This window comes from Elgaria multicarinata, chromosome 8 (genome assembly GCF_023053635.1).
Source record: "Elgaria multicarinata webbii isolate HBS135686 ecotype San Diego chromosome 8, rElgMul1.1.pri, whole genome shotgun sequence".
Classification (NCBI taxonomy): Eukaryota; Metazoa; Chordata; class Lepidosauria; order Squamata; family Anguidae; genus Elgaria; species Elgaria multicarinata.
The window spans coordinates 35,173,050-35,195,332 of NC_086178.1; the positions used below are offsets into that span (position 1 = coordinate 35,173,050).

General features: G+C 42.0%; 1 protein-coding gene across 2 annotated transcripts; it reads left to right on the plus strand.

The window, feature by feature from the left end:
• The first annotated feature begins 284 nt into the window (after positions 1-284).
• Positions 285-15,490, plus strand: LOC134402144 (phospholipid scramblase family member 5-like). 2 transcript variants are annotated; one of them, XM_063131483.1, is made up of 8 exons: positions 285-470; positions 4,710-4,861; positions 9,459-9,501; positions 10,764-10,984; positions 11,238-11,399; positions 14,252-14,413; positions 15,241-15,323; positions 15,412-15,490. In XM_063131483.1, exons 1-7 carry the CDS (start codon positions 458-460, stop codon positions 15,277-15,279), a joined length of 792 nt encoding a protein of 263 aa, XP_062987553.1. In that variant the 5' UTR covers positions 285-457; the 3' UTR covers positions 15,280-15,323; positions 15,412-15,490. The 2 variants fall into 2 exon arrangements, with proteins under 2 accessions (XP_062987553.1, XP_062987555.1); XM_063131485.1 differs by having other exon boundaries at positions 15,415-15,479.
• The last annotated feature ends 6,793 nt before the right edge of the window (positions 15,491-22,283 follow it).

Here is a 22,283-nt window from a genome sequence, read left to right on the forward strand (position 1 = left end):
ATTTCTTTAGCTCATGCACCTTCTGAATGCAGATGTGGCCCACCGATAACTAAGAACAGACAATATCTAAGAACAGACGATATCTAAGAACAGCCTCAATCCCCAAGTCCATAATGCAAACATGTATTCTGCAAAAGTAATTTCTTTTTTGTGCCCTGTTTATCTTTCTCATTTGCACAGGTGCAAAATGCTTCGAAAGCGAGCAATATTTTCTCTCTCTCTCTCTCGATTACAAGCATCATCTCCCCCTGTTGTCCATACGCACAAAATGCAGGGATCAGAAATATGAGAAAGGCGATGCATTTCCTTGCCATTCTTTTGTAAGCTGACATGAAGTAGACAGACATCTTCTGAAGTTTGTGCATGCTGTGCTTCCCCTCCCCCCCTTCCTTGCTGCAACAAGAAAAGCCTTTTCTTTTAACCTGGCTTCCTTTGAAGAAGTGACTTAGGCAGCTTCATGGCCTCTCAAGGTAAGTGATTATAACCTATAAAGGGATGTTTACTTTAAAAGGAAAAGAAAAGAAAGCTACCCTTAATGGTATATAGCAATCAGCAATCTGATTAAATGGGGGGAAGTGACAACTCCAAGACATGGTAATTTCTGCTCTGACTATGCAGCGACGGAGGCATAATATAAGAGAATGTCAAATATAATATCTAAACTTAAACCTGCATTTCCTCGTGGATGTCTGATGTGGGTTCCATCTCAACACCTGCCTCGGTCTGCAAATGAATGCATGCTCTTTATTTGACAAAACAAGGACATGGAAAGGTCATGCATCCGTTAAAAGGTTTGCATCCTTCAGACATACCTCACTTGAGAAATATTGCGTCAGCAAGTACCGAACATTTGAACATGCGTGACAAAATTCCTGTTAACGAGCTTCTGAGGGACAAGTGAGTGCATTTGGATTGAAGGGTAGTTTGTGTCATGTCTCCTCTTTAGTTTGAGACAGCTAAGTTCTCATTAAAGGTGAAAATTGCAGCCAACTGAAAAGCCTTTCAAACCCTTTCCTTTATAAAAAAAAAAGATGAAATGTTACACTTAAAATTGAAGTCAAATTCTTCTCTCGCACCTACCAGCTTGCCTCTTTAAATAGCACAGAGTTTAAAATTTGGCACAAGAGTTCTCTAGAAGTACTAACAAGTTCACAGAAACCCAGTTTCTTTTCCCCATCCTCAGCCTGCCTTGGAAGAATGATAAATAAAATGTTCCTTTAATGTAGGTGGTCTTCAGTGCTGAGTCGTTGGCGCACTGTTCGTTGTATTTATTTATTTATTTATCTATCACAATTACATACCGCCCCATAGCCGAAGCTCTCTGGGCAGTTTACATTTGTATGCAGTCAAACAAATTATCATCTTGGTGTATGCAAATGAATGCACTTCCTAATACAATAAAAAGTCAGTTTCTCCAGCTCTAAAATAGAAGAACTACCAGCCAGCCTCTCATGGTCGTTATGAAAAGAAAAATCCATGGTAAATATTGTCAAGCACTTTACAGAATTTAATGCTCTGTTTAAATAGTAAGGTATAGTTCTGTGTAATGTTTACATGGAGTTAGCAAAATCATGGAGTTAAATATGCTTCCAACAAAAAAGGAGAGTATGACATAAATCCACCTTTAATCTAATCTGTTTGTTTGTTTATTTAAAAAAAATACTATTGCATCAAGTGCTGTATTTACACAACATGGTATATTTTACATATGTGGAAAATGACTGAAATAGGATCCTCAAAGTGCCACCACAGCAGATGCACAAAATAATACACACCACTCTTCAAAATGCCTCAGATTTCCATGAATATGTAGTGCACCTGCTGCTTGATTTTCTGTAGTTTAAGTCTGACTGACAGGACAGTCTTCACTTTGCTTCCCCCCCCCCCCCCCGCCCCACTTCCTCAAAAAGACACTAACACTTGGCCAATAAAACTTCACGGCATTTCACATAACATGAGTTTTGAGCAACAACAGAACTCTGTGAGGTAAAATGATGCAGGAGAGCAGATGAAATATTTATGACCCAGTTATACATTTTTAAAAAGCTAGATTGAAATTCAAAGGGATTCCTCCTTCTTCCTGGGGTCTTGGGCTTTGAAGCAAAGCTGTGGCTGCAATGATAAATTAAGATCAAAATACGATTACAGGATGAAACAGCCACACTCACATCCAAATAATGGAAAGGGGCCTCTTCTAAACCCACAACAGCAGTTGTGAGAACTTCATCCTTATGTCCGAATTGTAAAAGACATACCATCATGCGGGGTGGGTGGGGTGGGGTGTTCTCCAAATGAGGGTACCTGAGTTCTTAAGAAATGCAGGGGAGGGGATGTGAAGAGCATGAGTAGGAAATGAGGAGGGAGGGACCATTGCAGCTGTCTGGGTTTCCTGTGACATGAAAGGATACAGGCAGGGTGGAAGGCTGGAGACCATAAAAAAAACCTAGTGGGTATGCAGATTGCTGTGCAGAACTGGTGTCTTCCAGATGAGTTGGGCGACAAACTCCCAGCATTCCCTAGGTTGAGGTAGTCTAGGAGAAGTGGGAAGGGGGTGAGATGTTGGAAAGAAAAGCTTGGAGCTCATTGTGTCACATGATGGGGGAAGAACTAAAGTCCTATTTATTGATCCCCTCCATATTATTGAACCCCATTGGAAATCGTGTTGCTTACTCAGGGCTTTTGTGCTTCCTACTTTTGGGCATGATTGTCATGGGCAAAAACAATCAAACCCAAAACAGCCCAATGAGCATTGAGCATGCTCAACGGGCATGAGATGCTGACTGATGGGGGAGAAGACTGAGGGGGATGGGGATGGAATGGAGTATCCTGAAAGAAGGCATGGCTGATTGGCTGTGATACTGAATAGTAGTGCTCCTTACTTCAACATTTTGTTATAACCCCCGCTTGTAAAAGTAATAAATCTAGTATAGAAAATTAGACTATTCATCATAGGGTGAACATATTTTGGAAACCAAAAAGGAGGACAACATGGTCACCCCCAAGGGGGCGTGTCCAGTACCAAGGGGGCATGCCCACCCGAACATAGCCTTGGTCACATGTCTGATTTTACAGCACACATTTAAAACAAATCTGTTCTACATAACATCTTAATGTTAAAATCACTGAAATAAAGAAAAAGTGAGAGATTCAATGTATCTGAAATTAACTTCACTCACTCCTACTTTTGTAGGTTTTGCTGTACTTTGTTGCTATACTCTGTGTGTTACATTCTCCCCTTCCCTCAAATATCTTTTCTGACTGTATCTTCACTCATTGCAAGCTGCTGTTGTTGTTAACAGGGTTTGCTACTGGCCCCAGATCTGTTTCAAATTTGGTATGGCTAAAGCTCTACCTAAAAGCTATCATGGTGCCAACTTTCAGCTCTTTATCTTTAAAAATGACAGTTTTAAAAATAATAATTTTAAAACCTCATTTTTAAAAAAATTCCTAAAAAATCAATGGATGAATGGATCTGTTTCAAATTTGGGGTGGCTAAAGCTCTACCTAAATCCTATCATGTACAAAGTTTCATCTCTTTATATTTAAAAATGACGATTTTAAAAATAATAATTTTAAAACCTCAATTTTTAAAAAATTCCTAAAAAATCAATGGATGAACTGATCTGTTTCAAATTTGGTGTGGCTAAAGCTCTACCTAAATCCTATCATGGTACAAAGTTTTATCTCTTTAACTTTAAAAATGACAATTTTAAAAATAATTTAACACCTCAATTTTTAAAAAATTCCTAAAAAATCAATGGATGAACTGATCTGTTTCAAATTTGGTATGACTAAAGCCCTTCCTAAGAGCTACCATTGTGCCAAGTTTCATGTCTTTATCTTAAAAAATGACGGAGTTATAAGCATTTTTGTTAATTCCCATTAGAGCTGCTCTTTGGAAAAAAATCCGGATTCCCCCCCCCTCCCGGATTTGCCATCAAAAACCCAGACAAATCTGGGCAAATCCGGTCATATGGTCACCGTAATTCATCATCATCATGCCATGTGATTTAGCCCTGAGATTAAAGGCCATTTCTACATGAGACATTAATCATGTACAACCATGGACAATCATGGACAACCATCTGTCAGGGATGCTTTACGTTGGATTTCTGCATTAAGCAGGGGGTTGGACTCAATGGCCTTGTAGGCCCCTTCCAACTCTGCTATTCTATGATTCTATGATTCTACTTGTGATTGGTCATTCACGGAAGTTCATGGGTCCTATACACTATGTAGCCATCCTCCAGGGCACTTCCCTTTCTTTGCAAGCTTTATAGCACTGTTTTTCATGATGACAGAAGTCCAGCATTTTTCCTCCTCCCGCCATGAACCATTTTATAGAGTACTGACATCTTGGCGGATAATTGCAAATAATACAACAGCATCATCTAGTGGCCTCGTAATTAATATATAGACCTTGCTGAGGTGAAAAGAAACAAAGAAAGAAAAAACACATGGAAAGGATCCGATTTAATCCACACAAAAACTGGAAGCAGAAGCCCCAGCAAAACTGTGCGATTTTTGCTAGTATAGAAAGGCTGAAAGTGTTGCAGGCTGTAGACTTATGTACATTTATTGATGGGCCCAATTTACTTACTCCAGTTTACATAGGATTGAGCTGCATTTATACATGCAATCTGATAATACCATAATTGACAAACTAACACCCATTTTCATTTCCATTTTGTGGGTTCTGATTTGCACAGATCCTCCGGGCCAAATTCATAAAACCATACAAGACCCACTTCCTGGTTCTCCAGAGCCTCCAGATCAACTGAAGCCTTCCGAAACGACCATCATTTGGAAACAAGCCCAACTTCCTGCCAGTTTGCCTCCTGGTCTGGAATACTTATGCCAGGTCCTGTTCTCTTTCCAAATACTAACCTTAACATTCAGCCCTGTGGGGAACTCAGGGGCCTCTGGGTATCCAATGCCCTGCCAAGCTGCTGTTGGCAGGGGCGAGGGGGGGAGATAGGCAATTTTCACCTCTCCATCCTCCATGTTTGTTTGTTTTCTCTAGACAGGCCTCCATGGTTATTACACAGATAAACTTTGTACTGGAACATTCTTTAATATTCACTGATGTACATTCTCTTTTAAATTGATTACTTGTTTCATGAAAATTAACCAATGGTCAGCATAAATGGATTCTCTGTGCCCTTTTCACAGGTAAAATACTGATATTAAAACATAAAAATGGTAAACACTCACCTCCTGTAACACAATGGATTGTGGACCATACAAGGCTTTCAATATTTGAATGGACAGCATACAGATCCCCCATTCAAATGGATATTTAGGGTGAAGTCCTACAATGATGCCCATAAGTCTCTCAACTTGGAGGCTTACAGGCATTCTGTGCAGAGTGGGAAGAGCAGCAAAGGTGATAATCACCTCTGTGCTCTTCCCACTCTGCATTTTGGCTAGATGGGCTTTTTTGCCCATTTAGCTGGAGAGCATCAGAGTGAGAGGAAAGGAGGCTGGGAAGGCCTGGGGATATGTCATATCCTGGTTTCCCTAGTCCCCTCCCCTCCTTGCCTGCTGCCACTACCCCTTTACCCCTTCAAAGAGTTCACCTTTGCAACTTCGGACAGATTTTTGCATCAGCTGTGAGGGAGAGGGTGGAAAGGAAAGCATGGATTCCTGGATTCATGGTTGGAGTGCTCTCAGCGACCTCAGGTCCAGGAATCTGGATCATCTTATGCCCTATCCCAACTCTCTCCAGGGGACACAGGATTGCTCCTGTCTTCAGATATTTGGTCCACTCTTGTTGTAGCCTATGTATAATTGCTAGAAAGTTGTATGTATTTCATATGAATCCATGTATATATATTAAAAACACACAGAGAAAACAGTTCTTTAAAAGAATTTTAAAAAATCAGGTGCCTGAAGACACTTTCATGGGCACCACTGGAGGTGCCCGTGGACACCATGGTGCCTGTGGGTGCAACATTGGGGACGTCTGCCATATATAGGTCCCTGGATGCTGTAACGGGCTCCTCTCCTGAGCCATTATTTTGTATCTTGTTCTACCCCTGAGCCATTATTTTGCACCTTGTTTGGGTTGGTGGGCCTTCACATCCTAATAAAAAACAAAGTAGATCTCACTAGCCAGAAGTTTTCATATGTCTGCTATAAATTTTGGAGGATGGATGGATGGATGGATGGATGATAGATAGATAGATAGATAGATAGATAGATAGATAGATAGATAGATAGATAGATAGATAGAATGATTATAGGTATAATGGACCAACACAGGCCTAATCTACACCTGCCAGTTATCCCGGGGTCAGCTCGAGGTTGTCCCTGTGTATCCAAATGATGCATAGGGGATCCTGGGTTTAACTGAGGATGACCCCTCAGTTGCCCTGGGATAACCAGGCCTGTGGTTTTCCCATTTTTTTGCCACAGCCCTGGGAAAACTCCAAGGACCACAGGCAGTGCGCTGAGCACTCCCAGATCCTCCCACCTCCTCACAAGTAGCAGGGCTCTTCAAACAGGCACAGAGCTGTGCGCAGGGTGTGTGTGTGTGTGTGCCCATCGAGGGGGGGCAGCATTTTCTCCATCCTTTGGATGGCTCTCGGCATGTTGGGGTGCTGAGATGTTTTTAAAAACTTAAGTTTCCCCCAGATGCCAGGAATGTTCCTCTTGACTTTTGGGATGACGCGCTGGCATTTAGATGTAGGGGGATGATCCCGGAAGCAGGTAATCCCAGGATCCTCCCACCACCACATCCCAGAAGGCCTCAAGGTGTACATGAAGCCACAACTACCTATTTTTTTTAACTTATTGCATAATATTTGTGAGATGAGCAACAGTTTAGGTATTTTTTTGCTGTTGCCTACCTCTTCATGCAGAAGACCTGCTTATTCCATCTGGTATTCTGCTGCAGGCTCAGATTTGCTGAATGAAAGAAGTCAGCTTTGAGGTTTTCTAAGAAGCAAAACTTTTGATTTTTAGCTGGACCTAACTCAAATGGAATCAAATCTAAACGATGAAGCCTTAGAACTCCCGTCACACCATTGCTGCACTTAGATCTAAGGCTTCTTGCCTGGGAATATCATAACTGATCAAACACTTCCAAATACTCCATGAAAATTGTTAACTGAAAGCCAATTCAATAACAAGGATATAGCAGGTTCAGAAAGCAAGAGTTTTTGAAAAAATTTTTTTTTTACTTTTTCAGAATTGCACTTGGGGTTTGCCCCAATTTTCGTCTTGCCTTTCCCTTACCTTGAAACAGAGGAAGAACTCCCAGACAATCAAAGGAACATACCTGCAGATTGTCAAAAGTGCTCATGCCGATGGCATTATTGGGAGAGGCTTTTCGGTTCTTTGTATTCATGTTTCTGATTCTGATGTGGTTTTTCTCCTGAATGTTGTGTTTCTATAAAGTGGGCGTACATCACATTCCTTATCTGAGCTACAATTTTGTATTTCTGCATAGTCAGCTGTTCTGGATGCCCCATAAGTCATTTCAATAAATGAGGCTACAGTGTGATTGAATTCACTTACCGGCCTTCCAAAATGATTTGAGAAATAAGTCGAGTCCATAAAGCATCAATGATCTTGCTTAAAGTAAGCATTTCACAGTGTGGCTTCTTTCTGACACTCCAACTAGAGAGTGATGGGATTATTTACTAATGATGCCTCCTGCTAGAAAGGCAATTAGCAGAGAAAAACAAAATGACAAAACAGAATGAGTGTTTACCAGTCCCATGTGCACAAAGGCTATTTCAGCATAATAAAGATGACACCTTTCTTCGGTGAAGAAAACAGTTTTTCTTACAAATATTCTTGCAAATACAATGAAGGTAGAGCATAGAGCTTTAAAAGAATTTGTTCAGTCCATTTTGTGTTCCACTACATTGGCAGGAGCGAGAGAACAAAGACATGTGCTTCCAACAACAGAGGAGTTGTGGGGGAGGAAGGGGAGGAGCAAAATGAAGAAATCACAGGAAATCACATTATATGCTACAGAGATCTTGAGGCTAGCTGTGGTCAAAATTCCCATGAACTAACTAACTAACTAACTGCAACACTGGCCTCTTTCAGTAACTTGCAGACAAGAATGCAATATTCCCAACAGGGAGAACATAATAAATGGCCCTTGCTTGCTTGCTCAGGATTGAATTTCGTTAGAGTCTGGGAATAAATTTGCATCCACATCAAATTGGCTAGTGGTTCTGGAGATATCTTCCCCCCTTCAATGTTATCTTTCATACTGTACCCAAGGCATGCCCAGTTAGCCCAGTTTGGTACTTGAACCCACTGTGTTCTTCACTGCACCTGACCATAGTGGATGCTACTGGAGTGCCAATGCTGAACCAATGTGATGCCCTTGCTCAGCTAGCCATGGCACTGCAACGTAAGGACGCGACAGGTTCATTGCCCACATTGCCGTGTGGAGTGCACAACTCCCAGGCATAAATCTTCTGCACATCATTTAGGCTGCAATCCTATACACAAGAGGTGGGTGACATGTGATGAATGGGCCCCATGCACCCCACACCACCACTTCCATTGTGGGGGCCCTGCCCCAGCCAAATTCAGGTCATGGCAGCTGTCTTGGCAGGAGTGTAGCTCGCTGGGGCTTCTTGGGGATGAAAGTGGCACCCAGAGCCCTAAAGCTGCCCATCCCTGCTATACACACTCACCTGAGTGTAGGTTCCATTGGAGTCAGTAGGATTTACTTAAGATGGCACCGCTAGACAAACGTACTGTTGTCAAACAAGCACTACTGGCACATTTCCTCAAGCTGATTCCCTGGGCAGAGCTGGACGGGGCGACGTCCCAGGGCGATCCCTTGGGGTCATCCCTGTGTGTCCACATGATGCACAGGGGATCCCAGGAGCAGGGCGGGATCATCCCTGCCTTTCCCCAGGATCTCGCCCTACCTTTGAGCCTGCTTTTTCCATGGTCTAGGGCTGATCCCAAGGCCACAGAGCGTGTGGGCGAGTGTCGCGGTTTGTCCCAGCGCCTTGTGGTTACTCACGAGGAGCCAGGGCCCGCAAGGAGCTCTGCGCCCATTGGGGGTGGGGTGGGGGGAACGGGAGAAAGTACTGAAAACAAAAAAGCTTACCTTTTGCTCACGAGCGTTCGTGCGCTTTTCTCCTTCAACAACAAAAAAAGGTGGTGGGCGCAACGTCCTCTCCCTCTGAGGTTGTTACGCGCCACGTGTAAATGGGGGGGGGGGAGAAGTCTCGCGATAAAAATATCACGAGATCCTCACGCCTCTGTCACACTAGACCCGATAGGTCTAGCTGAGGCCCCTGTGTCTCCCATCACAAGGGAGACTGGACAATAGTATACTACTAACCCTATACTGCTACTGTGTTGTGCAAAGCAGTCTTAGTTATTAGCGTTGACTACCGATCAACTCAAACACCTCTAAGTATCTTCAGCTGTCCACAGTTCTTATGCTGTCTTGTTTATTTTCCTTTTTTAAACAGTTGGACCAGATAATTATTCATCAAGAAGTGGAACTTCTCCAAGGTATTGCTTAACTGAATTTGGCCATTAAATTTGGGATCATCAAATCTGTTTCTTTTTGGTGCATATCAATTTTGCATGGGTTCACTTATATCCATTATATTCCTGACTCAATCTGCTATTATTATTATTATTATTATTATTATTATTATTATTATTATTTAAATTGCACATGAAAATTCATTCAAATATGTGTTTAAATTGCATGTTTTTGTAATGTGTTTTCTATCAGCTTGTTTAAGAATTGTAAAAGTTAATGGATTAATTGGCCTGCACATTAGTTTAGAGGTGCACATTGGCTCATTTCTTATCTTAATTTATGACAATCAAATGCTGCAAGCATCCCTACCTTAAATATTAAAAGCTGCTGTGTTCCAGTATTGGCAAACCATGAGCTTAGTCCAGCCAAAGAACTTTTATTACAGCAGGAGAGAACTGACCAAATGCTTAAAGCTCTCACTAAAACAAGGGGATTTGATTTGCATTATTTAATACAGTTAATACATTTGTCACCTTTCAAGGCCATGGTCTTCCCAAGACAACTTATAATATACAAAGAGTAACATTCAATATCAATTTTTTTTAAAAACAACAACAACAACTTTTAAATTCAAACCATTTTAACATAAATCAGTTAGAATAAATATCTATTAGGAGCAAATGCCACACAATCTTTTTAATTATAACCCAGAGAGAGCAAGTATGTCTTTAAAAGCCCTCTTAAAATGGCGACAGATGGAACCAGCTGTATATATCTCAGGAAGGAATTCCATAGGTTAGGTGCCACTGCTGAGAAGGCCCTATCTTTGGTGCCCAGTTACCTTGCTGATTTTAGGCCATAGCTAGACCTAAGGTTTATCCCTGGATCATCCAGGGGTCAAACCTGTTCATCTAGGTGACACACAGGGGATCCAGTGCTCAGGCAGGGGTGAACCCTGGATGATCCCAGGATAAACCTTAGGTCTAGCTGTGGCATTCGTGGTGGACCAGTGAGTAGAAAGGTTATCTTAAAACACAGGCAGGTTCATAAGTGGCCCTTCAAATAACCTGGACCCAAACTATTTAAGGCTATAAAGGCTTGTAAGTTCTTGAATGACGCTAGATCATGCCTCAAAGGTGGCTCATATTATTATTAAATGGTTTTAAGCATTTAATCCAGAAAGCCATAGTTTCATATGTAGCATGGAATCAAAATGGTCATCAGATACATCTCAAACCAATAATGATTGCACAAAATACATGTCTACATGTTTGACTTTATGCAGTTATAGTTGGGACAGAGACATGCAGCAAGTATGAGATTAAAAACCACATGGGACAAAGAGTTTACTTTGCCGTGGAGGAAAATGGCTGCTTTGATCGTAACTTCTGTGCACCATTACGGTCTTTCACCATGAGGATCTTGGACAACAGCGGTCAAGAGGTGATCACTGTGAACAGACCTTTAAGATGTAACAGCTGCTGGTTTCCATGTTACCTACAAGAGGTTAGTAAATCCTAGTAGTAGTCCATTTTATTTATTCATATATTTACTTTACATACATATGTGCACCTTGATGTGAATGGGGATTTTACCTACAGGTAAGGGATTGTGTCCCAAAAGTTTATACACACACACAAACACACATTCTGTATTCCATTGTTTATGGTTCAAATATTTGCTTTTATTAAAATCTATAGCAATTATGTTTGTAAGCCACGTGTTAGTTCTATCACATTTTTTTTTAATTTTCCAATAGTTAGAAGTTCAGTCTCCTCCTGGGACCACTGTTGGCTACGTTGTTCAGAAATGGGACCCTCTTCTGCCTAAATTCACTATCAGAAATGAGAGCAATGAAGACATATTAAAGATAATAGGCCCTTATGCAACTTGCGGCTGTTTTGGAGATGTTGATTTTGAGGTACCTTGGATAACATTACTTCACATTTGAGTGTTAAGTGTTTAAATCCCCACTGGATGTCCCAGGCAAAATATTGGAGTGGGGGTAGAATAAGTCAATATAACATTCTTCACTAAATCAACTTATAGTTCTTGTATGTTATATGTTTTATCAGGAAAAAAAATCCTCTACACCAAAAATTCTGTAATGTTTTCTAAATGTGCACATTTTCAAAATATCTAAACTAATATGATAGGTTGCAATATCCTAGGGTGACCATATGAAAAGGAGGACAGGGCTCCTGTATCTTTAACAGTTGCATAGAAAATGGAATTTCAGCAGGTGACATTTGTATATATGGAGAACCTGGTGAAATTTCCTCTTTATCACAACAGTTAAAGGTGCAGGAGCTATACTAGAGTGACCAGATACAAAAGAGGGCAGGGCACCTGCACCTTTAACTGTTGTGATGAAGAGGGAATTTCACCAGGTTCTCCATATATACAAATGAGACCTGCAGAAATTCCCTTTTCAATACAACTGTTAAAGATACAGGAGCCCGGTCCTCCTTTTCATATGGTCAACCTACAATATCCAATGCTACTCACAAACCAGCACAACCCACTGCTACCGCAATGAGAAGTTAGTGGTTCCCAAAGTGACTGGAAAACAAGCTGAAATGCTCATTTCCAGAATGAGGCAGAACCTGCAGCTGACATGTCCCATTCCAGAAATGAGTTTTCAGATAATTTCTGCCGTTGTTTTCGTCCGTGCTAGCTTCTAGTTGCACTAGCAATGGGTCCCACTGGTGGTGGATCCCACTGGTGCAATAGAATGAGCAGAAGTGCAACGGCAGTATTGAGTCCTGCCCTTTAAATGCCATTTAAATTAATGGTTTGTGCAGCACATCCTAATGTTCCTTCTTTCCTAATGCCAACACAAATGGCTCCTGTAGGATAAGAATGTCAGGGGGTGGGAAGCAGTAGCATGCATTCTCCAGGGTGTACAGCTCACACCACGCATGCCCTCCTATGACCAATACTGTTAGCTCCAACAGTTCCAATTGCCTGTTAGGCAACAGAGTGATGCCTTGGTTTGGAGAAAATGAATAGAGGGAAGTTTTCCTCCCTCCCGTCTGAAGCTGTTGATTGAAAATACAATCAATGAAATTGATTGACAGTATATTCAGGATGGACAAATAAAAGTACTTCTTCACACAATGTGCAATCAATTTATGCCATTCACTGCCACAAGATGTGGTGATGATGGTCACTAAATTAGATTGCTTTAAAAGAACATTAGAAAAATTCAAGCCCACGGAAGAGAGGGCCATCAGGGGCTATTATTAACCATGATGGTTATATGCAACTTTCTATGCCATTGAATGCCCGTCAGTGGGAAGCAACACAGGATGAAGGCAATCACCTTTCCAGCAACTGGCTTTCCCAGATGCACCTGGTTTGCCACTGGGGAAAAACAGGCTTGATGGGCTTTTCATCTGATCCAGCAGGTTTCTTCTTCTTATGTTCCTATGTGCTTAGGTGGGTTCTCTATTAACCTAAGAACAGAGGATGATATTTTCAATGGGTCCTGGGATTTTATTGTCAATCGTTCAAAATTGTTTTATACTTTTGTATGCAAATAGTTTTCATATTGCATTATTATATTATATTTTTAAAGTTTTAAACTTTGTAAACCACCTAGAGGGCAATATATAAATGGAAGGAATGAGAATATAAGAAGAGTCATGCTGGATCAAACCATTGTCCTATCTAATCTGGCATTGTGTTCGCACAGTGGCCATAAAGATGTCCATGGCAACTCCTTTTCAATGAACCACCACTTAACACAGGGGTGGGCAATTTGTAGCCATACAGATGTTTTGATCTACAGTTCGCATGGCCACGCTCCATTGGCCATGCTGGATAGGGCCGTTTTGAAGTTGTTGTAAGCCAAATATCTGGAGACCCACATGTTAAGAAGTGATGTGTATTCTCAGATTTGATGGTACTACTCATATAATTCGCAGCGGTGGAGTCGGGGGTGGGGTGAGGTGGGACATGGACTGGGTCATCAAGTGTAGCAATTCCAGCCACTTGCATCTCAAATAAAGCTTGTTCTTCAATGTATGCTTTATTTTGTTTTAAATTTCTGGTGTCTGAAAAATATGAGGGTAAAAATCAGGATAAAAGGATGTATGAAAAAAAGAGTTAGAAATGTTTAAAATTATTTTTCACGTTTGTAATAATTGTACCTAGTGCTTTAGAATTGTTAGTAATGGTAATAATAACCAGGATAGTAAAATCAAATTGGTGTTCAGCTTCAACCAGTTGGAATTTCATTTTCAGCCTGGATTATATTGTGGTGTGCATTACTTGGTAAGGTTTTACTGGACATAAAATATCTGTACTGAATTTAAACCTATTGATGATGTACTAAACATATAATGCAACTGAACTACATTACTGATTTTCAATAATTCAAAACTCCTAATTTTTAAAATTGATTTGCTGCCTCCTAAGTAGCCCCATTGTCTTTGTTAACCATGCAGTGTGGCTTGACAACCACCCTGAACAACCCATCCTCAAACCATATGTACTCAAGGTGGCTTGTTCAAGAAAATAAGCCACACTGCATGGTTAACAAGCCACCCTGCAGATGTTCAGACAACACGCTAATCCCACAGTTCAACAAACAACTCATGGTTCAACAACAATCCACTACTCAATCACAGAGTGTGGGTTAATGTGTTGTCTGAACAGCCCCACTATCTTAGGCTTAATCCCATTTATCCACACTTCCAGTTATCCAAATATTTGGGAGATGTTCTCTGTGCATTCCTTCAATGCTTATGTTATTTTTCTTTTCTGCAGGTAAAATCTCTAAATGATATGTCAACCATTGGCAAGATTTCCAAGTATTGGTCTGGATTTGTCAATAATATCTTTACCAATACAGCCAACTTCGGTATCCAGGTTCCTGTAGATCTTGATGTAAAAATCAAGGCTGTAATGATTGGTGCTTGCTTTCTCCTAGTAAGTATACCCCCCCCCAAAAAAAGGGAAAGTCCTCCCATTTTTTATCCCCTCCTTCGTCCATGATGTTCAAGGTAACATTGTAGGATCACAATGATCCTGTTTAATAAATTAGGCTGAATCTGGGTTTCTCACAACCAAACCCAACAAACTATTCACTGGGGCACACTGGCTTACCTCCCATCATAGGTTCTAAGAGACAATTCTGAGCACTGTACACAACTGCATGGAGAACCCATTTATGTAAAGCTAAGATGCACAGAGACAGCTTCATAGCATCATCAGATGAGCATCTTTATAGCACATTCATGGATTTTCATGGGTCTTTTTCACGATGCCATCTGCCTCCCTCCCACATGATCCCACCCAATTTTGTGTCATCTGCAAATTTGATAAGTGTTCCCTGCACCTCCTTGTCCAAATCATTAATAAAAATGTTGAAGAGCACTGGGCCCAGGACTGAGCCCTGCGGTATCCCACTCGTTGCCTCTCCCCAGTTTGAGATGGTTCCATTGATAAGCACTCACCACCACTGCCAACAAAGAACTATGGTATAAAAATTACAAAGGTGCATAATGATACAGGTGTTCTTCCTCCTTTTTAGTCCAACAAGGCTTGAATAACATTCTGCTGGTACTTAAATCTCTCTGATTTCTCGCTATGCAAAACTCTCTTTGCTCAGAGGCACCAAGCAGAAGAACCGCTGCCTACTAATAATAAGAATAAAAAAAAGTCTTTGGTGTAATGAAACCCTACAAGTCAGCCTTTTGATATTAATTGTTGCCTTTTTGTATCTTCCTCATCATTCACAGTTTATTTATTTGTAGGACTTAATGTTCTTTGAGAACTCCTTGGATGGATTGTAACAAGCAAGATGATAGGAACAATAAAATATGCAAACTACATTTCAGTAAGTAAGAATGAGACATAAATTGGTTGCTTTTGCTTTGAAGATTTAGACATAAGACACTTCCTAATTCTTTTTCATTTTCTTCCAGCAGTCCCTTGAGCTCTGGATATTACTTTTGAACTGTGCAATCCTATGGTTTTTGTAAGGGGGGGGGGGGCAACAATCATGTTTATTAAACTATGACTTATGTAAATAATTATTTTCTCATTTTAATTATGTGGACAGTTGCTAAATATACCGTATACACACAGAGAAAGAGAGAGCGCACTACATTGCTTTGGAGTCTTACAATTCTCTTTGGACTTGTTTGATGTCATTGCGTCAGAAAGCATGAAAGATTAGAACTAAGACGTGCAGCTCCACTGATGAAAAGTCTTTACTTACAAAGCCGTTTGAAATTTTGCAAGTATTGGCCCCAGCTATTAGCCCAAAAAAAGAGGGGTGGAGGGTGCGATTTATTTCATTCTATCCCAAGAAAGCTTTCAGATTTAGAGTTCAATTAACAGTAACTAACGGAGACGCCATGCACTGGGAAAGCTAAAGATGGATGTCTGTAGGGATGCTTGCGGGTGATGGTGTTAATTGCTCAGATTTAAGAGATACTTAAGCAACACCATTAAAATTTATAGGCTCACTGTTGGTAATTGTCTGTTTCCTGCAACAAATGATGGATCAGATTTTACGAAACCAAACTATAGGAAATGCATATAGTTGAAAGCTGCAATTCTGAAACAAGCTTCCAACAAGATGCATATGGTATCTGGACATGTTGGGCTTCTTTAGATTGTCTGCCTTACCAGGGCTTTGCTTCCTGCTTCTCTTGCCCAATTGTAATGGGTTGCATTACATGGGCAGAGAGGGGCGACCATGTGGTCTGTAATTGAAAACTTCCCCTCCTCTCAGTGCTCATAACCTTGAATGGGACAGCACTCTCTAGTGGGTGCTTTGTAGTGCAACTTCAGCTGCACACAGTAGGAAATCCCATGATATTTCAGAAGAATCAGTATATCCATGTTGTTGTTGTTTTAGAATGGAATACCTATGGAAAGATGCGAGCAACGTGCAGGAAGTTAACAACATCATCAAAAGGACCCACAAACTTCCTTGAGAGATCAGTCATGAGTGTGCCTTATTTTGGTCGTGTGAAGAGCCCCATTATCTATGGCAAGATTAGGTTCTCCTATGTTAGATTTCATTATGAGATATGTTAGCTAGCTGAATTTTACAAATCCATTTCCAGTGACTTATCACAAGGAACTTAAAGGCCTGTTAAAGGAGGGTATGCAGATTGTAGAATTCTCTACTTTACTACAGAAGATGTAGAGCAGGTACCTGTCCCTGAACTAACTTTTGTGAGGAATGCATTCTGGAGAACTGAGGTAAATAGCAATTAGGGCTGTGATCCGCTTCTCTTCAGTTCGGAGAAGCAGAAGCGGATCAGGGTGCTTCACCTCCGTTACAGGCCGAGGAGAAGCGGATTGGGTGGCTAGAGAAGCATGGCAAGAGAAACAGCCACAAGTGAATCGATCCTCTTTTTGTGAAGTGCTCCGCCCACCATTTTGGATATTTTCTCCCATAGGATTCCATTGCGGAAAAGATTAGCGGATAACTTTTTTGTTTTTCAAGCTACCTCCTTGAAACTCGCTGTGCTTAGAGGGTGGTGGGTGGGGGTCATTTGTGCCTATTTTCAGCACTTTGCGTGCTGCAGTTTGCTTGCTATTAATTTGTTTAGAATGTTAAAAGCATGAGGGGGTAAGGGTTTTTTTAAGTGATGACAGGCAGATTCAACTCCCAATCGTGATGAGAAGTGATCACCTCATGTGAAGCATCCTCCAATCCCAATGTTGGAGGGGGGACTAAGGCAGAGCCACCCTGAGACCCTTTTCCTTTCTGTCTCTTTGTTGGGTTGGTCTTAGTGGAGGGAGGACATAGTTCTGTGTGCTGCAGCTGTGTTTTGGAGGAGATATTAGGATTTCGCTTGGGTTGTGTCTTGTGTGTTCGTTATTTCTGACTGTTTGGTTAGTTTGCTCTATGCTTTTCCCTTACTTTGATTTATATAAACTTTAAATTTTTCATTATTATTATTATTATTATTATTATTATTATTATTTATTTATATAGCACCATCAATGTACATGGTGCTGTACAGAGTAAAACAGTAAATAGCAAGACTCTGCCGCATAGGCTTACAATCTAATAAAATCATAGTAAAACAATAAGGAGGGGAAGAGAATGCCAACAGGTACAGGGAAGGGTAAGCAGGCACAGGGTAGGGAAAAACTAACAGTAGAAAGTAACAGTAGAAGTCTGCACAACATCAAGTTTTAAAAGCTTTAGGAAAAAGAAAAGTTTTTAGTTGAGCTTTAAAAGCTGTGGTTGAACTTGTAGTTCTCAAATGTTCTGGAAGAGCGTTCCAGGCGTAAGGGGCAGCAGACGAAAATGGACGAAGCCGAGCAAGGGAAGTAGAGGCCCTTGGGCAGGCGAGAAACATGGCATCAGAGGAGCGAAGAGCACGAGCGGGGCAATAGTGTGAGATGAGAGAGGAGAGATAGGAAGGAGCTAGACCGTGAAAAGCTTTGAAGGTTAACAGGAGAAGTTTATATTGGATTCTGAAGTGAATTGGAAGCCAATGAAGAGATTTCAGAAGCGGAGTAACATGGTCGGAGCGGCGTGCTAAGAAGATGATCTTTGCGGCAGAGTGGTGAACAGAAACCAACGGGCTGATGTGAGAAGAAGGAAGGCCAGAGAGAAGAAGGTTGCAGTAGTCCAACCGTGAAATAACCAGTGCATGAACAAGCGTCTTGGCAGAAGAGACAGACAAAAATGATCGAATCCTGGCAATATTATACAGGAAAAATCGACAAGATTTAGCTACTGCCTCAATATGAGGAATAAAGGAGAGCGAGGAGTCGAAGATAAAGCCAAGGCTACGAGCTTCCTTGACCGGAGTAAGCGTAACATCATTGACAGTAAGAGAGAATGAGAGATGAGGAGAAGGTTTAGGAGGAAAAACAAGCATTTGTGGAGTGTTTGTTTGTTTGGTTTCCCACCCCAACCCTTTCCCCCTCTTTTAACCCCCTGTTCTGTGACTATGTTTCATCTTCCTTCTTTCTTCTATATATAAAAAAACTTTACAAGAAACGCCAATTTTTTTTATCCTTTCTTTCTTCTGTCTCTTACTCTGTGTGTGTGTGTTTCTTTGGACTGTGTGTTATTGTGTGAGTGTGTTTGCCGGGCGTGCACTGCTTGCTAAGTGTAAAAAAGCAAATAAAGTTTGACCATTCAAATCAAGTTTTTGCAAGGCATACACACTTGTCCCATTTCCCCAAATAATAAATACATTTATTATTACTATTATTATAATTATTATTTATAGTAATTATTATTCATCATGAGAAAAGGCAGCAGGCGCCCGTCTGTGCCTGCCTCTCTGCCTGCCTGCCAATGCCCGTCTGTGCCCACCTGCCTCCCTGCCTAGGAGCCATCCTTGTGAGGTAGCTGCATCTGCTGGGATTGACTTCCCCAGAGATCTATGGCTTACCTGTGCAAGGTACCAACTCCTCTGTGCCCACCCGCCAATGCCTGCCAATGCCCGCCTCTCTGCCTGCCTGCCAATGCCCACTTGTGCCCGCTTCCCCATAGATCTATGGGTTAGTCGTACATCGTGTGCGTGCCTCTCTGCCCTCCTGGTGTCTAGGAGATGTACTAGATGATGGGCTTTTGGTGTGGATCAACCCCACCAGCCTCTGGTATGCTTGCTCCCAGTGCTACAGGTGCACAGCCACCTGCTGACTCTCCTCCTCTGTGCCCGTCTCACAGGGATGGTTTGTGCATGGCTTGCTTTGACTCAGGGGATAAGTCCTTCCTGCGCTCACTTAGACTTCTTGAAGTTCCAAATAATTTTTTCAAGTGTGGAAGAGGATTCATATTTAGGTTTATCTACTCCCCAATTCTTGGCATGTTGGGATTTCCTTTGAAATGGCCATAAATAAGGAAAGCCCATTGAGCTGTCTGCAGCTTTAAAAATCCCTGAGATACTGGGGTGTCAGATTTTCAAAAATCCCCCCAAAATCAGGGGCTGCTTGGATTTGCTCGAGGCTTGGCATGCATGTGTATACATGGATAAGCTGTCATGGTGCCTTATTTGAGGTTTCTAACGTGAAAACTGACAGAGTTCTAGCATGGGATTTGAATTGGGGTGAGTTAAAAGGGAAAAAATTGCCAAAAATCAGGGGATGATGGGATTTGCTTCCAACTGGGCATGAATGTGGATCTGATGGCTTCTGTGAAGGAGCCCACTTTTAAGTTTGAATCTGTCAAAATGTCAGAGCAAATCCCATTTCTGAAAATGGGGTGTCAAATTTTCAAAAATCCCCCCAAAATCAGGGGATGCTTGGATTTGCTTGAGGCTTGGGATTCATGTGTATACATGGATCAGCTGTCATGGTGCCTAATTTGAGGTTTCTAACATGAAAACTGACAGAGTTCTCGCATGGGATTTGAATTGGGGTGAGTTAAAAGGGAAAAAAATCACCAAAACTCAGGGGATGATGGGATTTGCTTGAAGCTTACCATGAATGTGGATCTAGATGGCACCTGTGAGGGTGCCCACTTTCAAGTTTGTATCTGTAGAAATGTCAGAGTAAATCCCATTTCTGAAAATGGGGTGTCAGATTTTCAAAAAAAAACACACCAAAATCAGGGGTTGCTAGGATTTGCTTCCAGCTGGGCGTGAATGTGTATACATGGATAAGCTGTCATGGTTCAGATTTTGAGGTTTCTAACGTTTACAGTGACGGAGATATCAAAAGGGGTGTGAATTGGGGTTAGGGGGTGATGCTTTAAAGGTTAAAAAATCACCAAAATTCAGGGGATGATGGGATTTGCTTGATGCTTGCCATGAATGTGGATCTACAGGGCATCTGTGAGGGTGCCCACTTTCAAGTTTGTATCTGTAAAAATGTCAGAGTAAATCCCATTTTTGAAAATGGGGTGTCCGATTTTCATAAATTCCCCAAAAATCAGGGGATGCTTGGATTTGCTTGAGGCTTGGCATGAATGTGTATACATGGATAAGGTCTCATGGTGCTGACTTTGAGGTTTCTAACATTAACAGAAAAAAACTTATAGGCATTTGGATTTCAAAGCAAGTCTATGGGGGGGGAAACGGAGCTCCGATTAGGATCCGGAGCTCCGCAGCAAAGCGAAGCAGACTATAGGCGGATCGCTGCGGAACAGAGCAGACCCGAACCAGAAGTTGCGAATCTGGAAGAGAAGCGGATCTGGTCTGGATGATTTCCACCTGAGCATTCTTCATTAACTCAAATGTGAAGTTGCTAATCTTCTTACAAATGTATGAAATGTGTCCCTAATATCAGCCTCTGATAAAGAGGACTGGAAAGTAGTCAATGTAGTACCAATTTTTAAAGAGGGATCCAGGAAAGGACAGCCTAGTGAGCTTACCAGCTGTTCTGGGCAGGCCGGGCCCAACTTGTTCCCACCACCCAGGGCAAAATGCCACCACTGCCTGTCCAGTATAGCCTGCCTGGATCGGGGTGTGTGTGTGCTGGTGCTGGCCCAAAGTCCTGTGTGGCTTCAACTGAGCTCCCTGACACTTTAGCCAAGCAGGGGCGCATACCAGGAATACAAGCAGCTGTTCCAGAGAGCCTCACCAGCTGCTTTCTGTCTCTGCAGCAAATGTCTCAGCAGGAGAACAGTTGGAGGGACCGTCAAGAGCACCCACTGGAGGAGGCAGAGGGCCTCTCGGCACGGGTGGGGAGGGGCAGCGGAATTCACTGCTCCTCCCACTCCACTGCCCAATGCAGCCACACAAGTCCACATAATGCCCTGCTCCCGGGGTAAACTGGTGGAAGGCATTATTAAAGATAAAAGTTATCAAGCATGTGGAACAGGGGTGAGCAACTTTAGAGGGTCAATTTCCTACCTCCAGAACCCAGTATGGGTTACACACTGCCACCACCATCACTGACAAAACCACCACCACCAAATGGCTGCCAAAATTTGGGGGCAACTCCGCAGCAGAAAGTGGGGAAGCTGCAATTTCATGCAGAGATCTTGCACCTTGCTTTAATGAATAATTGCGCTCCTAGAAGCTAATGAAGATGGAAGGTTCTTGGGTGCGGCCTCCATTTATCACCACCATTGACCTCAGTTAGGCAGGCACACAGGAACTGCCACGTTTGGGCTCTCACTGCCCTCACAAAACCCCAAAGCCTGCATAACCTGAGTCCTTCTGCAGCAACTCTGATCACATGACAGTGCAAGCCCAATACACCTTGGTGCCCCTGAGGTAGAACATCCCACTGAAACCAATTTCTCACAAATTTACTTGAGCCTGGGAAGTGTGCCTTTGCAAGCTCCTTTGAGGTGGCAGCAGCAGCCAGAGGGCCAGCGAGATGGCTTTGTACTTCCCTCCCCTTGTCCGCTCCTCCGTGCCTTCAGGAGACACTGCCCAGAGCAGTGTGACAGCAAGCACACCTGGTGAGGACTTTGGAAACCATTTACCTCCGAAGGTCACCCTCTGCCACCAAAGCTGAGGAGAAGGAGCAGAACCAGGAGTGACATGAAACCATCTATAGATACCATTGATTTCCCACACACACACACACACACACACACACACACACACACACACACTTTTATTGTGAATGTAACAAAACAGAACAGAAAATAAATCCTGAAAAAGGAAAAAAAGAACAAACATTACATACATAGGCATGTCATCATTTCCCCCCATCAGATACACCATTCTTAACAACAACAACAACAACACAACAGGAGAGTTATGCATATGTTTCAAGAAAAGCAGACCAAATATATAACACCTGTTCAAATGTTAGTGTTGTTAAGTCTTCAGCGCATTGCATTATGGAAGGTAAACATTTATCCTTCCAACATAATAATGTAAGTCTTTTAACTGTCATAAGGGCTCTGAAAATC

Coding starts and splice junctions, on each gene's coding strand:
- LOC134402144 (XM_063131483.1), top strand. Junction 11,400..14,251: donor TTGGAGATGTTGATTTTGAG/GTACCTTGGATA, acceptor TCTTTTCTGCAG/GTAAAATCTCTAAATGATAT. Junction 14,414..15,240: donor TTGGTGCTTGCTTTCTCCTA/GTAAGTATACCC, acceptor ATTTATTTGTAG/GACTTAATGTTCTTTGAGAA.